Raw genomic sequence first — 16,306 nt, 5'->3', positions numbered from 1 at the left:
AACCAAACAATGAAGTTCACAAGACAAATGTCTGAGCACTTGATAAACCAAAGAAATGTCACTGATATATTCTGAGCACTTGATAAACCAAACAAACCAGACCCGGTAAACCCCACTTGAACGTAGGGTCTAGACGGGTAAGATGTATGCAAACCTAACCTCTACCCCAAAGAGTAGAGCGGTTGTTTTCATGAAGACTCCCGGCTGGTGCAAGAGTGTGAGCACTGGATATGAAAATGAAATCTACATGAAACATAAATCCCATGAAAAAAAAGCATTTTTATCACCAATTCCCATTGATTGAAGTGATATGATATGAACTACTATAAGGACCAAAGAAATTAACCAAAACTGAAAAAGAAATAAAAAGAAAAATTGACGATAATAGAAGAGAAGAAAACTGAAACATCATTTTCCATAGTCTACTGAATCACCTCTTTGTGGTACAAAACAACAATGCTATTGATTTCCTACAGTCCATACCTATTGATTCGAGTGATTCAATCATCCAAACGGAAAAATGAAAAGAATAACCTCAACAGAAGGGGACTTTGCTGTCTAGCATTACCTTCTATGAGCAGCTTATTCCCCCCTTTATTTTCTGCTCCTCTCTAACTCTAACATGAAATGGAAGAGCATCTAAACTCCATATTTTCTTCGATAAAAATGCATATAAATAGTTCCTAGTCCTTTCACCTTACAAGATTAATACTGTCCTCAATTCCTGATCGATGGTGTCCACAAGTGCATTGACAAATATGACCACACGTGTCTATCGTTCCAGAAGTGCAAACGAACCATAAGGTTCCATAAAAATGCAAGAAAAACATCAAGGTTTTCAAGAATGGGTGGCTGCGGACGAAAAGTGCAAAGCGTGAATTGTTCTTTTGGCACAATTGACCCGCAATGACATGTTTCCTTCACAGTAAAGTGTTCTTCATCGCATTCTCCTTACAGTTTGTTTGAAAGCCAAGTGCAACAGTTGGAGAAGTGAAAAAAAAAAAACCCTTTGATCAACTATTGACAAAGGGAAAAATTACATTCTACTCAACATGTCATTGTTTGACTTCTGGCAAGTCCAGCTCAAGACCTTCAGATTTCAAATTTGATTAATAATCTTTACAACATAACGACTTTAAACTTGATAGAAGTGATATAATCACATGATAATACCCATAAAAAGTTCAAATCTAAAGCGATTCATTATGAATTCTGAAGTTAAAAAGCAGCATGTTTGACTGTTCAAATTCATATGTGAATTCAATTCAGATTTACCTCAGTCGTTGGATGGAGCAACAGAAAAACACATTGATAAAAGAAAGTTCCGGTGGCCACCTTCTCGACGGTGACATTATAAGCTTTCAAACCCTCACAAGCCTTCTTGAGCTTGTCACGTGCCTCATCCTCCGTCAAGCTGATCGCCCCAACAACAGTAACGTGCGGCTCAAACTCAGGCCCACCAAACTCCGATCGGAGACCAACCATCAATTTCTTCACCCTCGCCGTCACATCTTCCGGCGGAAGCGCCCACACCGAATAAACATCCTTCTTGGGTGGCTGTGCTGCTTCACTGACTTGTACATCCATGGACATCGAAACGAAAAAGAGAGATAAACCTAAGATACCTAGCAGAGACAGAAACCTAATCAGAAAAAGACGAAATTGCGGAGAGACATACATTCATGTGAAGATCTATGACTGGGAATCGGGAAGCAGACGCCATTTTTATAATTCTTGAGATTGAATCTGTGTTTAGGGTTTGAATTTGGAAATATTTGATTAATGAGTTGGTAAATCCTGTTTATGATACTAACTCAGGCCCACCAAACTCCGATCTTGAAGTTTTATAAGTTTAGGAAAAGTACAATTTGGTCCAAAAGTATGATCTAACATTCAATTTTGGTCCCTATTCTTCAAATCAATCCAAATTTACAATTTTTTCACTATGATTTTTTTTGTTTTCATCCCTATAATTCATTTATTAAGAAAAAAAAACTTAAGGTAACATTTTTTTATTAACCTGGATATCTAATCCGGTATGTGAGCCGACTAATACTTGTTTTGTATATAACCCGGAATCACCGCATTTGAACCTCCGTAGCCCAAGGAGATTTTTATTCCTCTTTGAATTTGAACTTGTGACCTTCTTGTACTTTTGACCTTTTGAGCCAAGTCCATACCAATCAGATACCATCCTTGTGGTTTTTAAGGTAACATTCTTACTTCCAATGGAAGGCTCTTACTATTGATGTTTGAATTATGTAAATTAAATGCAGTCATATGACGTGACATTTCAAAAAGAAAAATAGACTCTCAAAACTATCGTCACCCTCTCTCCCCTTCTCCTTATTAGTCATTACATATCTCTTTCGATCGTGAAATTTTTGGATCTCCAACTTTTGTTTTAACAACATCGACAATTTGTCTGACGAATTGTCAGACTTAGAGTATCCCCAAACATAGTTTCTTCTAAAACCCATCCCTAGAAATTGATGTCCATACTAGAGTGACGTTGTTGCTCCTACTCCTTTGAAATTGGTGGGTTGTGGCGGCAAAACCTACAGGATATGTTGTTGAAAAGAAGATCAATATTAATCTGGAAAGGGAAAATAGACCCAACTTACACAATTGTGAATTTATCATGGAATCAAAGATTATATTGTGTGTGGCTTAATCATTTGAGAACCCAATAAATTGTGATAACCTTGAGAACTGGTGCATCGTGTGCTATTTCACGTGATATTTTTCATCTATGGCTTGGATCTAATATTTACATCTACTGCGTGTGGCTTAATCATTTGAGAACCCAATAAAGTGTTTTACAATGTGCTTGCTTCATATGTATTCGTTTCACAATGTAAAACTTTTTTGTTGTAATTTTTGTTTCACAAACACATAAAAAGTGTTTACATTATCAAACAAATATATGTTAAGCAATACATTAAATGCAATCCACAGATAAAAAAAATCACGTGAAATAGCACATGATGCATCAGTTCTCAAGGTTATCACAATTTCATGGGTTCTAAAAAAGCCCTCATGTATTGCATAAACAAAAAGAGGAAAGGAGAAAACAAGAAATCACTTGATAGAGCACATGAAATCAAATATTTTAGTGTAATTGAAACTCAACATCAAATGGAAAATTCTATGGGGTGTCTGGTTAGGTATTTAGCAGTAATTAATGGAAATGAAAATAAAAAAATTTGTTTGTTTTTATATAATATAAATGATTGATTCTCTCAGAAGTCCCAAATTCTCATTCATGGTTAAATTGGGGGGGGGGGGGTGAAAATTCATTCTCATTTTCGTTCTCTGTCATTTTCATTTTCATACATTCGCCTGAACCAAACACCCCTTAAGAAATCTAAAAGTGAATCCAAAAAAGTTAATACAATTCAGGGAAATACTAAAGCCAGGAATGTCGAGATATCGGTGGATAACAGAGATGGAACGAGCATAAAAAATGGTGGAGAAAAAAGATCGAGGAGTTGCCATGTGTACTGACTTCGGGTAACAACGATCAAATAATGCAAATTGAGTTTGGAGGGTTCGTTGTTGATACGGGATGACTTGTTCTTCGCTGATGACCTATTCTTTGTCATCTGGACATGTTTTAGTTGACCTGTTCATGATCGTCACTAGGTATACACCGTTTTCCCCACCAAGCATGTTTCTATCGTCAAAGAAAAATGATGGGAGAGAGACAGATTAGGATTTTATTTTATCTTTCATTCCAAAGGGACCGGGGACTCTAAAAAGAAAAGAACCAAATGACCAAACTGCTTTTTCATGTGTAGGACACATGATTCATTTTAATTTTTAACGGTGAATTGATGGATGGAGTTAACAATACGGACAAGAACCAAAACAAAAACGTTATCTAAAGGAATTGATGAATTGATGGATGGAGTTAAGACCATGTTGTATTAATGAGATATGTCATACCACATAAATAACACAGAACTTACACAACAAAACACTGGGAATGTAAACTTTTACACTGTTTTTTGTTGTGAAAATTCAATATTTTTCATACCTTCACTAACGGAGAGCATCCCACAGATTCTCAAAATATTGTGTGAATATTATGTGAAAATACGTTGTATCTCGTGGTCGATGAAACAACCAGGCTACTCTATCCTGATCCAGTGCTGAAGCAGAATATCGGGGCGTTGCGAATGTTGTTGCTGCAACTAGTTGAATACGAAACCTTCTAGCTACATTGTCCACCACAAAAGGCAACTCCGGTTTTATCGTGACAATGTGTAAGCTATATACCTCTCTGGTAACCTGGTCCAACACCAACAGACCAAACATATCAAAATAGATACATATTGTGCGTGAAAAAGTCGTGATGGATCATGTTCAGGTGTCATATGTTTCTTCGCCCTATCAATATGCCGACATATTCACAAAAAGGGTTATCGTGCCAACTGTTCCTCCAATTCAGAAACAACTTGAGCGTCCAACTTCCTCCTGCTCCGACTAAGAGGCGTTATAGAGACAATCCCACATATTAACGAATAAATGAGAACGTGAAAGGACAAGGAAATTTTACACGATGTTACATTCATATTATTTATCGTAAAAGTTTCAATGTTACTTGTGACGATCGAAATAAATCCATAGATGTGTATTAAACAATTTATTAACTTACTAGTTGTACACCCACGCAATGTGGCGGGATGCAAAAAGTTCATTAAGATTTATTTATTTCGAAATATCAATTTTTTGCTTAAGATGTTATAAAGCGACAAACAAAACAATGGTTCTCGTAATTTTTTTCTTACATTTGTAAGTAAGTTAGATTCAAATATCTACCGATCCAAAACATTAATTCTCATAATTTTTTGAATCATCCGTAAAATACAAATCGTTTATATGAATTGTGTACAAATACAAACCCACTTGTTAGTGCAATTATGGGTGCAATGAATAAGATTATGAGCGACCATACAGTCTCGTTGAACGACAAATCTTCTCGCTAATACTTTTTTGGGTTATTCCTACTGCCGACTTTGGATCTGAAGCTTTTTTCAACAATCGATGATGGGCCAATGCAAGTTTTGCTTTTCTCTTGGGGTATTTTGAAGCCATTCTAAAAGACATTAAAAGCAAGCTCAGGATCAAATAAGGGAAAATAAATTAGGAGCCGTTTACCAAACGCTTACTCAGGTAAGTGAACACCAAGTTGCATTAACTTATCGAATGAATATGGTATTTGCCAAGAATCTTATAAGGACCAAGAGTCTTACCCGGTAAGTGAGGGCAACGATTCTTACCACAATAAGCGCTTACCGGGTAAATCATTGCATAGGATAGCGTTTTGGTGGACTAAAATCTTACGCGGTAAGTAATCAAAAGCGCAAAACACATTAATGGATCAAATCTTGAGAGTTACCAAGAGGTAGGAGATGATCCAGGGTTAAAGATTTGTCAATCGCTGCACTGCATTGGAAGTTTTCAAGCCAAACTGGGTTTGAAGGTAATACTTTATGAGCATATGCATAATAGAAACGACAACTCCATATGTTAGCAAGAACAATCAAGTCATTAAGCCTTAAGCCTTAAGCCTTGAGAAATTAATGACACATACCCAACCGTCATTTAAGAATCTTGTATCGGAAAATGCTGTTATATTTATGCAATCAGTTATATAATTCAGTTATATGAAAAAAAGGAAGCACAAGAGATTGGGTAACTAAAGAATGAAACCAACCGTCTCCATTCTTCCTCCAAATTCCAAAAAACTCATTTATATAAACCATATCACATCAAAACTTTATTATAATTCTGAATCAAAACCCATTCTCGCAATGGCATCTAAAGATTCCAAGTTCAAGAACCTTGTTGTTGTATCTGTTCATCACAACAAAGAAGAAGAAGAAGATGATGATGATGAAAAAGAAACAGAAACAGATTTAGACATTTGTTTAGATAAACTAAATCTTGGTCCCAAAAAGAAACTCCTCGTCATTCCTCTCGGTGGATTCATCGTTCACCGAGCCCATTAACAACATTCCCAAAAACCGCCGTCCTAATTTCTCTTTTGGGAATTTTCTGAGTGAGTTCAAAGTTTTACCCTTTTCATCTCTTCTTTTTTTGCTGAAATGAATCCAAAATTTGTTCATTAACCTGTTGTTGTATGTATATATCTATCTATATGTCTGTACAGTTTACAGGAGGCCTTTTTGTGAATCATTCTTGAAGTTTTGCTTTGAAAGATTTGAAGTGGGGATGTGGTCTTCTGCTATGGAGTTAGTACATTCTTTATAACTTACTTCATATGTGTTATGTCTGTGACTCACTTCATATGTGTTATGTCTGTGACTCACTTCATATGTGTTGTTTAGGTATAACATACAAAGAGTTTTGACCAATGTTATGGGAGATTTGAAAAGGAAGTTACTATTCATCTGGGAGATTTGAACATGATCAAGAAGAATGCACAGATACTGGTTTCACATGTTTGGAGAACAAAAATAAGCCCTTGTTTTTAAATATATACGGGAGAAAAGATGGAGAATACTCATCTTCTAACACCCTTTTGATCACAAATCCTATTAATGCCCTTTTAAATCCTGTATTACTACCCCTTTATTTGTTTCTTCTTCGAATTATTCAAGATTTCTTTATTTACCTATTTTCAATTAATGGAGTTTCGTTTTATTACTGTAAAACACTGATTTCAACAGAATCAATTATGTTTCTCAGATTTTAGTAAAACTTTTGAATCTGAAAAAATTGACATTGCTCTAGAATGGGGTGATATTGTGGAGATGGTAGAACATTTGCTAGAGGTTTAACGGCTCATGCAAGCCACTTGCTACTTACAAAACATGCTCAGTTACACCCCTTGTGGAAACAAACCAACAATTTTCAAGTTCTAAGGTGGGTTCAAGCCATGGAAGCTAAATCCCTAAAGGTTTTAGACATATCAACAGCAGAGTGAGAGTTTAAGCTATGTACCTGAGCCTGCTCTTGGTAAGCATCAGAAGTTGTCGATGTTACTCATGATAAAGGGTGAACTGTGAAAACCATTGAAAAAAACACAAAAATGAGAGGCAAACAACCAATGAAGAAAAAATCTGATAGAAGAGAGAGTTCAAACCTGGAGAGTGATGGAGAAATCTGAATGCATAAATGAAATCCTGAATTTGACATCAAAGAACTACAAAGAAACAATGAGCAATCCAAATGTACAAATGAAACCCTAAGTTCGATGTCAAACAATTAAAAAACAATGAAACTCGAAATCAATGGTGAAGGAGAAACAAAGATGGAGGAACTTATGGTAAGGATAACGTGATTGGAGGCAGATATGGAAAACCAAATTGTGGAGAGTTGATAATGATATGAGAAATCAACAGTCATCTTGAAGGTTGTGTCTTGGGAGCCGAACAACCTGAGGAAGGAATAGCATCTTCAAGTTGTACACTGTGTTTTTAACAGAGCAGGAAGAGCATCTTGGAAGCTGAAAGGACAAATTTTGGGAGTAGGAATAGCATGATGGGGGGTTGTAAAAGCATTAAGAAATTATACAATGTGTTTGTGAAATTGTAATTAAGACTTCAAGTATCAAAAGATAGTATTTTATTTATAAGAAGTTGTTTTTAAGATTTTTTTTAAATCTGTTTTATAAGGTAGTATAGATATAAATTATAAGTTATAATGATTTAACTTTTTTAAAAACTGTTTATTACCAATTTAATACCGATATAAATTATTTATTCAAACATTTAAAAATATTTAATATTACAACAGAATAAATTAATAAGTTATTTTTTATAATCAATCACAAACAACTTTGAAGTTACCGATGATGCAAATTCAAACATAAGCATAAACACAACACAACATTACAAGTGTCCAAAACGAACGCCACCTGTCATCCACGTCCCATCCATATCCGCCAGCTCACCACCACCACCTCCGCTCACCACCCTTATAAACCCTTCGTCTCCGCCGTCTCAATTCCACGTTACCTTCAAACAAACTTCAATCAAGCTACCAATGGCTTCCACTTATCCAACAGACGGTACCGGCGCCGCCCAAAAAAACGGCGTCCCGCCGGGTAAGCCATTGTCCGTGGGATCACAGATGCTTGACAAAGGAGCTCAGATGCTGCAATCTTTGAAACCCATCAAACAGATGACTCAACATGCATGCACTTTTGCTTTGTATGGCCAAGATATGTCTCGCCAAATTCAAACTCATCACTTTATGACACGAATCAACGAGGATTTCCTCCAGTGTGCGGTTTACGATTCTGATGACTCCTCCGGCAGACTCATCGGCAGTATTCTGACTCCATAAATAGCTCTTTGATTTTCATGTTTACTTCGTTTAAGCATGTTTTGATTTGTGGGTTATCTTTGCAGGGGTGGAATACATAGTTTCGGATCGTATTTTCGATACTTTGCCACCGGACGAGCAAAAACTGTGGCACTCTCATGCTTATGAGGCATGTTCTTGATTTACTCTCCTAAAAACCGAAAAACCCAATACAACAAAATCGGCTTTATGGACGATAAAAGGGTTAAAAAGGGTCTTAATGGTTCATTTTTTAAGGTCTTAATTAAGTTGATAGGATCAAATTTGCATTCTATCTTACATTGTTTGTGTAAATTTATAGACGTTTTTGCACATCTTGACAATAATTTTAAGACAATTTTGAAATATAACGTTCTATTAATCCCTTATCAGTAAGAGGGTGTTTGGGATTGCGGTGTGGTACTAGTAACAAGGAGTTTTGAATGTTTAGGTAAATAACTTATACCGGTGTCGAGAAGTTTTTGAAGAAGTTAAACCATTTTAACTTATAATAAGTTGATAAATAATTTTGTAGAAAAATATAAGTTGTTTCAAATAAGCAATTCCAAACATCCCTTAAATAACTTATACCGGTGTCGAGGAGTTTTTGAAAAAGTTAAACCATTCTAACTTATAATAAGTTGATAAATAATTTTGTAGAAAAACATAAGTGCTTTCAATTAAGCAATCCCAAACATCCTTTAAATATTACGAGCTCGATTTTGTAGCTACCATTTTTGTCTTATGGTCTACACTTTGTTTCTTGCATATGAATCTGCAGATACAATCAGGTCTGTTGGTGCACCCACGGGTTCCAGAAATGGTGGCAAAGCCCGAGCTTGAAAACCTAGCCAGAACTTACGGCAAGTTTTGGTGCACCTGGCAAACTGATAGAGGTGAAGTTAATAAAACAAGATGTGTATATACACACACACACACACGAGAACTGTGACCAAATAAGATAATACGGGAACAGTTAAATCACATGTGATTTTACACTACCGGTCAATAAGTGCGGACGACATGGCCCGCGACCTGATCAGTCACATTAATCACATGTGATCCGACCGTTTTCTTCTTTGGTTCTTCTTTGTTTACTATTCTCGTATGAATCTATTCAATGATTTCAAATAGATTTTGACATTTGTTGTATTGAAGTTTTTGGATTGTTCATTTCGAAGGTGATAAGCTGCCGATCGGGCCACCATCGCTAATGATGTCGCCCCAATCTATGGACCTCGGTGTAGTGAAGTCTGAGTTGGTGAAAAAAAGAGATGATAAATACAACATATCGACTGATGCTATTCGGGGTTCGAGGAGCGGTATCACAGGGCCGGAGAGGTTAAACACCATGGCTGATTACTGGAGAGACCACAAGAAATGTCTTGCTATTGAGGTTAAAAGTGCAGAGATGAAGAAGATGACTATATTTCCATGAATTTAAGCTGTTACATGTTTGTGTGTGTATATATGGATTTAGTGTCTGGAAGGAGGGGGGTGTGTGTATCTGTGTTTTATACAATGAAAAGGAATTTCAGACTTCTAATGATAAAGTTGAGCAAATATTACACCAAGTTGTGAAAATTCCATTTAGTAAACTTCTATATGGTTTTAAGTCCAGTTCTACCAAATAGGGTTTTCGATTGTTTAGATTCTACTGAAAGTTGTATAACACTTTCAGATTGAAGTATTTCGATGGTACAATCGAATAAAATTAGTGGTTTTCGAACGACAAATTGATTGTTATAAATCTATGTACCTCTTCAAAAACAAAATGATCAATTCGAAATTGAATACAAAAACTGTCAAAAACAGCTGTTTTTGAATCATAAACCGGGTTTAAAATTTTAAATTCGGATTTTTGAAGCATTTTTCACAAAACAGCTCGACCTCGCCAGGGGCTCTGTCCTTTGGACCCTGCCACCGGGGGCGTTGTCCCCGGACCCTGTCAAACAAGTGTGCACTTCACACCTTCTTTATTTGTTCAATATTTATCATGATTACATTAGTTAACAAATTAATTAATTCCATTACATTTAAATGATATTAGTGATATAAATCACCAACATAGCCATCCTTACTTGTTCGATATTTATTATGATTACATTAATCAACAAATTAATTCCACTATACTTAAATGATATTAATGATACAAATCCCCAACATAACCAACCAGAGATATACAGGGCAGGCTCGGGCCTTTTTCGGATCTTAGACTCTGAGCCCATTTTCATTGAGGAAAAATGGCTGGGCTTGGGTTCAAAGAGGATCAGGCTTTTCTAGGTTTAACCAGGCTTTTTAGGTTTATCATTTTCGTCGGACGTTTAATCGGGCTTTTTTTTAGGTTCTCGATCGGGCCTAGCGTTTTGGCCTGATCGGGCTTTTGAGGATGTCTAGCTTGGATTGAGCTTTAGGCTCACTAAGTCGAGGTTTTAATTTTTCATGGGTCTAGATCTGGCTCACAAATTGTATCGCTAACGAAGAAGTTTTATATTTAAAGAACAAGGGTATATACGACACGAACATATATAAAAGAGCGAGAACGATTCGACCCGTCACAAAAACATCGTAAAATCGAGGCAATTGCAGTACAAATTAGCAGAAAAGAATTTAAACCAGGTTTGGAAGCACCACCCCTCCTACACTTTTCATTTCTGCAGGTTTAATATCCACTGCAAAACCCTTCCCAGTTTGCATCCAATAATCCGATGCCCTTGCGATCCCCGGCTTCGATACAGGAATGTTAGCCCTCGATGCCCTAAGCTCATCGGTCGATATCTTGTACTTGTTGTCCCTCAATTTGACAAGGTCCGGTTTTATAACTCCCATATTTACTAATTGTGGCGACATCATTAGCGCTGGTGCACCAAGAGGAAGCCGATCTCCTGCACACCATAAACCATGATGCCGATCATACAAACCAACTGAAACAAACATTGTTATAGACAAATGATGCCGATTCATCATGGGTATATACACGTAGATATAATTATCGAACGTTGAGATGCCAAAGGAATGATGTACCCTAATCGAATGATGCAACGCTACTTATGTGCCCACTTCGATGTCTCACTCATCGTACGAGTACAACAACTACTACTACCAATGCTACCAAGAAAGCTTAAAGTAGAGTTAGACAGAAAGAAACACAGGAGATGCACCACAACTAGGTTTAGATGATATACAAATAACCAAAAGGAAGGTGGGGTCACTACAACAAAATCGAGTTTATAGGACACTCTCAAATTCTAAGTGTCCTAATAGACCTCCTTATAGGACTTAGTTTATAGGACCAAAAAAATAAAATGTTCTATCTAAAGGTGATGTAATAAGTTTATATGACGTCTTTTGGCGTCGTAATAAGTTTTTTAGGACACTTTTATTAAAGTGTCCCATTATCAACTTTATAGGACATTTTTTGAAAAATTGTCCTATAAAAACAAGTGTCCTATAAAAAAATGAGTTTATAGGACACTTTCTCGTGTCTTATAAAGTTGTTAATGCGACACTTTGTATTAAAAATGTCCTAAAAACTTGTTAAGACGCCCAAAAGCGTCATATAAACTTATTACAACACCTTTAGATATGACACTTTATATTTTGGTCCTATAAATGAAGTCTTATAAAGAGGTCTATTGGAACACTTAGAAATTGGAGGTGTTCTATAAACTCAATTTTGTTGTAGTGGGTGGGTCGTACCTCTATCTACTTGCCAAGTGCACCAAAACTTTCCATAAGTATGTGTAATATTTTCAACCTCAGGCCTCTGAATCCTCTCCGGAACACCTGGATTTATCCACAATCCTGATGTAACCTGGATCAGACAACGATTCAGTTACTGCATATATATATATATATATATATATATATATCCTCTTAGGTTGGATTCACGTGAAACCAAGTGTTTTTTGTGAGACCCGTAAAACTAATTTATGTTCATTGATCAACTTTATAAGCTAATTATCTAATAATCTAAAGTTGTACGGTGACAATTTTGTAATTATTGAGAAGTCTCGTGGCATTTATGAATGTTGAGATCTGACGATTGTAGATCTAATCCAAGGGTTGAGAATTGGTCTTACGGGTCTCACGAAAAACCCATGGTCTCACATGATCCCAAGTCTATCCATTATAAATCACACACATATATATAATGGGGTTCAAACGAGGACATGGAAAACAGGAGAATGGTCCATTCACATGTGATTTTATGACGAAATCACATGTGATTAGGGTGCGACTTTGGCCGCCGTAGGTCAACTCACCCGCCCGCGGTTAAATCACATTTCATTTAACCGTTGTCTGTGTTCTTTTATTTTATGAGCCAACTCGATCTTTTTAGCTCAATGATCTAAAGACCTAATAAGGGTTTTTTTTTTTTCCTAATTGTTAACAAGAACAATTGATAACCTCATGATCATGGGAATGCCACAGCTTCTGTTCATCAGTCGCCAAAGTATCAAAGATCCTATCAGACACAATGTATTCCACCCCTACACAAACATCACACTAAAACCAATCAAATTTCCTTCATCCAAAACAAATTCAAATGGTTCACAGCCTCACCTTGTACTGCAAAACACTAAAACAGAAAGCAACATTTCATGAAACGGAATATTCACAAATGAATATGGATCCATGCACATGTGCATGCGTGTGAATTCTGATGGAATCATCCACCAATTTCGTACCTATAAGACGAGCGGAGGGATCATCGGAGTCATAAACGGCACACTGAAGGAAATCCTGGTTGAGGCGGGTGACGTAGTGATGAGTTTCGATCTGGCGACTCATATCATGACCGTAGAGAGCGAAGGTGCACACATGCAGGCTCATGTTCTTGATGGGTTTTAAGGTTTGCATCAACTGGGAACTTTTGTCGATAACTTGTTGCCCCACCGTCATGGGTTTTCCCGGCGGGACTGATCCGTCGCCCACCGGCATCACATCGGGAGCTTTATCGCTGGAAGCCATCAGAGAAACGATGGTTTTTTGTATTTGGTAATCTTGGGTCTATGTTTAGGTGCTTCTGTTTGATGTATATGAATGCAGTGAGGTGTTTAAGGGGATGACATGTGTGCATGAGTTGCTGTGCTTGTTTGCCAGGTCTTGGCAGCAAGAATTATTCATAGAGTAAAGTTATGTTTTTGTCCCTGTTTTTTGTTAAAATTTACGATTTTCGTCCTTGTGGTTTAGATAATATAGTTTTCGTCCCTATATTTTATAAATCATTACTATTTCCGTTCTTATGATATATAGTTTACTGTTGTTTCATATTTGTGGTTTAAAATTCTTTACTATTTTGAACCCTTGTACTTAAAAAGGTAAGAATTATTTCAAAGATGAAAATAACAATAAATTACAAACTATAGACAAAAAGTGCAATTTCTAAACCATAAGGACGAAAAATATAATTTACTCTTAAGTTAATGGAAACATATGTATCCATATGAGTTTAATTCAGCCTTTTCATTTTTATACGATAAATGAAACAAATAAACTCAAATACTCTCATTACCTTTAGAAGTCAAAGACTCACGTACATGCATCATCCTTCGATGATGGAACCATGTTATATCAAATAGTTATTAGCAATGGATTAGCAAAGGATAAGGTTTTTTGTAAATCCGTCGTTAATTAGCAAAGGATAAGGTTTTTCTCTATGTATATTTGAACCTTTCTTCACTTCTCAAAGAGCTCTTTTCAAAAGTAATTTGGATTTCACGTATCTCGATCCATTGGCCGAACGGGCGTGTATGAGTCCTACACGATTTTGCGTAAAATTTTGTAGATTAATTATAAAATGTAATTAGGGTTGACACAATTCATGAACCAAATGGTGGTGCCTGATTGGTTTGAGCTTGGCTCCAAAGGTCAAAAGTACCACTCTCAGGTTAAAAGTACCACTCTCAAGTTCAAATCCAAGGATGAATAAAAATCCCCTTGTAGCCACGGAGGTTCAAATGCGGTGACTCCGGGCTATCTACAAAGCAGGTGGTCGCCCTAAGATTAGTCGGCTCGCATAACAGATTGGATATCCAAGTTAATAAAAAGAAATCATATATAAACAAATGCAATTATCAAATTAGGGACCAAATTTAACAATTTTCTTTCATGTAGTTACAAAATACAAAATATATTTTCTTGTAATACAAATTAAGGTGCCGTTTACCAAACGCTTACCCGGGTAAACGTTTATCAAGTCACTTTACTTTACCGGATGAATATGACAAGGACTAAGAATCTTACCTGGTAAGAACGAAAGCAAGAATTGAGGGTCTCACCCGGTAAGTGAGGGCAACCACTCTTACCATGGTTAGCAATTACCGGGATTAAATTGTTGTATACGATAATGCGTTTTAGTGAATAAAATCTTACCCGGTAAGTAATCGATAGTGTTGAATTTTACCGATAAGTGCTTGCCGGGTAAGTGTTTAGGTAAACGGCCCTAAGCAACTCATTAAATAAATAAATTAAAAAACACACACACACTCTCTGTATCACATTGACTTCAAACTTACATGTTAAAGGAAATTATACAACTTAGGAACCAGAAAAGAAGTTAAGAAGCTGACATTTTAAGAACCCTAATTAACATTTTAGAGATCTTTAATTTCACATATCATAAATCCTCCATTGTTGATGAAGGTTTCAATGTCTTCAATTGATGTTCTTCATACTCATGCTCAACATCAAGACTCTGTGGCCTATACTTGTACCTCATAGCAACAAGCAGATAGACTGCAAAATTGATCAAACTCAATATTGCAAGCATCCAGTAGAAGAACTCCAAATGATTCCTGTTTATGTTGTTCCCAGCCAACCATCCTCCGCTTTTTGTCGCCCCTTTCGTGGCGTGGTTCACGATCTTCACCATGATACTACTCATGAAATACCCGATTGCCATCGAGCTCCAAAGAAAGCAAGAAGAGATGGATTTGATTGGTTTTGGCGCCTGCGAGTAGAAAAACTCGAGCAGTCCCACGTACGTGAACATATCAGCGATACCGAAGATGAAATACTGGAAGGATAACCAGAAAACACTTATGGGCAACGGTTGAAGAAGAGGGATCGCGTCTAACATGTCGTGATCTTTCGCTACATTTTTTCGCTTCACTTCCATAACACCCGCGATTGCCATTGATAACGAAGAGAGGATAAGCCCGACTCCTACTCTTTGCAAGTATCTTATGCCAGTCGGGATCCCAGTAAGTTTACGCATCAAAGGTACAAAGATTTGGTCGTAGATCGGGATCATGATGACGAGGAATGCGACAGGAATAATGGGAAGGGATGCAGGTGGCATATTGAAGGATTTTGTGAGCTTGATGTCCATGGTGACTCCTTGTTGAACTGACCATGTTTGGAGCTGAGCTAGGCAAAGCGTCATGATAATGCTACACAGAAAAACCGGAACCATTGCTAGTAAGATTTTCGCATTTTCGACTTGCGTAACCCTGCAAAGTTTCCATGGACTTGGCGATTCGGAATCATCGGAAACGATCGCTGCTTTGTCTAGCCACCTATATGTATATATATATAACAAAAGAACAAGCCTTTAGTTACAAGTTTATCTAAAACATGAGATGAAATTCGAACAGAAATAAAAAAAATATATAAAAAAACTTAATGGACGTTAGTGTTTAGAATGATTAAGTCTTTGGATAATTTTTTTGAATAAATAAATCATTGACATTCTAAAACCTGTTAAACAATTCATTGGACTTTCTAAAACTTGTTATATACATCCTTATGACCTATAAAACTAATTAACGTAGTAAAATAATGGGAAAACATGAAAAAAAAAGCCAATAAACATTCATATTTTGATCGATAAAATACTTAAACATTTTTGAAAAAAAAGTACTTACATTATATAAATAAAATAAAACAAATATACCAAAAAAGTACTTATATTTAAAAAATATTATTGATAAAATTTATTTTAATTATAAATAAAAGATATTTTTATTTTTAATTAAAATAAATT

The 16,306-nt window shown here is 36.2% G+C and overlaps 4 protein-coding genes and 1 long non-coding RNA gene across 8 annotated transcripts in view; 1 reads left to right on the top strand and 4 right to left on the bottom strand.

Annotated features, from left to right (window-relative positions):
• LOC112526867 (cyclic phosphodiesterase-like) overlaps positions 1–1,768 on the bottom strand; it is a 2,405-nt gene extending 637 nt beyond the window's left edge. Inside the window, exon 1 of the mRNA XM_025137294.1 lies at positions 1,273–1,768. Within this exon, the coding sequence (XP_024993062.1) occupies positions 1,273–1,680 (408 nt within the window). The 5' untranslated portion in view covers positions 1,681–1,768. The remainder of the gene's footprint in view (positions 1–1,272) is intronic.
• Positions 1,769–5,011: 3,243 nt separating this feature from the next.
• Positions 5,012–7,437, bottom strand: LOC112526938. Of its 4 annotated transcripts, XR_003070664.1 has the most exons (4): positions 7,115–7,437; positions 6,973–7,031; positions 5,405–5,476; positions 5,015–5,101 (listed from the first exon to the last, which is right to left on the bottom strand). It is a non-coding gene; the product is annotated as an uncharacterized LOC112526938 (long non-coding RNA). The 4 variants fall into 4 exon arrangements; XR_003070662.1 differs by having other exon boundaries at positions 5,012–5,862; XR_003070663.1 differs by having other exon boundaries at positions 5,012–5,476.
• A 562-nt stretch (positions 7,438–7,999) lies between these two features.
• Positions 8,000–9,878, top strand: LOC112526790 (oil body-associated protein 2A-like). The gene is made up of 4 exons (XM_025137209.1): positions 8,000–8,299; positions 8,385–8,467; positions 9,098–9,212; positions 9,498–9,878. Exons 1-4 carry the CDS (start codon positions 8,017–8,019, stop codon positions 9,752–9,754), a joined length of 738 nt encoding a protein of 245 aa, XP_024992977.1. The 5' UTR covers positions 8,000–8,016; the 3' UTR covers positions 9,755–9,878.
• Positions 9,879–10,518: 640 nt separating this feature from the next.
• LOC112526843 (oil body-associated protein 2A-like) lies at positions 10,519–13,520 on the bottom strand. Its single transcript, XM_025137265.1, has 4 exons — positions 13,008–13,520; positions 12,727–12,809; positions 12,016–12,130; positions 10,519–11,201 (listed from the first exon to the last, which is right to left on the bottom strand). The coding sequence occupies exons 1-4, from the start codon at positions 13,288–13,290 to the stop codon at positions 10,927–10,929; spliced, it is 756 nt and encodes a 251-aa protein (XP_024993033.1). The 5' UTR covers positions 13,291–13,520; the 3' UTR covers positions 10,519–10,926.
• A 1,418-nt stretch (positions 13,521–14,938) lies between these two features.
• Positions 14,939–16,306, bottom strand: part of LOC112526866 (protein NRT1/ PTR FAMILY 4.6-like) — a 5,565-nt gene continuing 4,197 nt past the window's right edge. Inside the window, exon 6 of the mRNA XM_025137292.1 lies at positions 14,939–15,839. Within this exon, the coding sequence (XP_024993060.1) occupies positions 14,939–15,839 (901 nt within the window). The remainder of the gene's footprint in view (positions 15,840–16,306) is intronic.

Source organism: Cynara cardunculus, assembly GCF_001531365.2.
Source record: "Cynara cardunculus var. scolymus isolate 2C chromosome LG 14, CcrdV1, whole genome shotgun sequence".
Taxonomy (NCBI): Eukaryota; Viridiplantae; Streptophyta; class Magnoliopsida; order Asterales; family Asteraceae; genus Cynara; species Cynara cardunculus.
This window is presented reverse-complemented; position numbering and strand designations above follow the sequence as displayed.

What these genes read in the sequence shown, in the direction of transcription:
- LOC112526790 (XM_025137209.1), top strand. Translation starts at nt 8,017, where the DNA reads ATGGCTTCCACTTATCCAACAGACGGTACCGGCGCCGCCCAAAAAAAC. An exon ending in GGCACTCTCATGCTTATGAG is followed by an intron (nt 8,468 to 9,097) that starts GCATGTTCTTGA and finishes ATGAATCTGCAG; the next exon opens with ATACAATCAGGTCTGTTGGT. An exon ending in CACCTGGCAAACTGATAGAG is followed by an intron (nt 9,213 to 9,497) that starts GTGAAGTTAATA and finishes TTCATTTCGAAG; the next exon opens with GTGATAAGCTGCCGATCGGG.
- LOC112526843 (XM_025137265.1), bottom strand. Translation starts at nt 13,290, where the DNA reads ATGGCTTCCAGCGATAAAGCTCCCGATGTGATGCCGGTGGGCGACGGA. An exon ending in GGCATTCCCATGATCATGAG is followed by an intron (nt 12,131 to 12,726) that starts GTTATCAATTGT and finishes TGTCTGATCCAG; the next exon opens with GTTACATCAGGATTGTGGAT. An exon ending in CACTTGGCAAGTAGATAGAG is followed by an intron (nt 11,202 to 12,015) that starts GTACGACCCACC and finishes TATGGTGTGCAG; the next exon opens with GAGATCGGCTTCCTCTTGGT.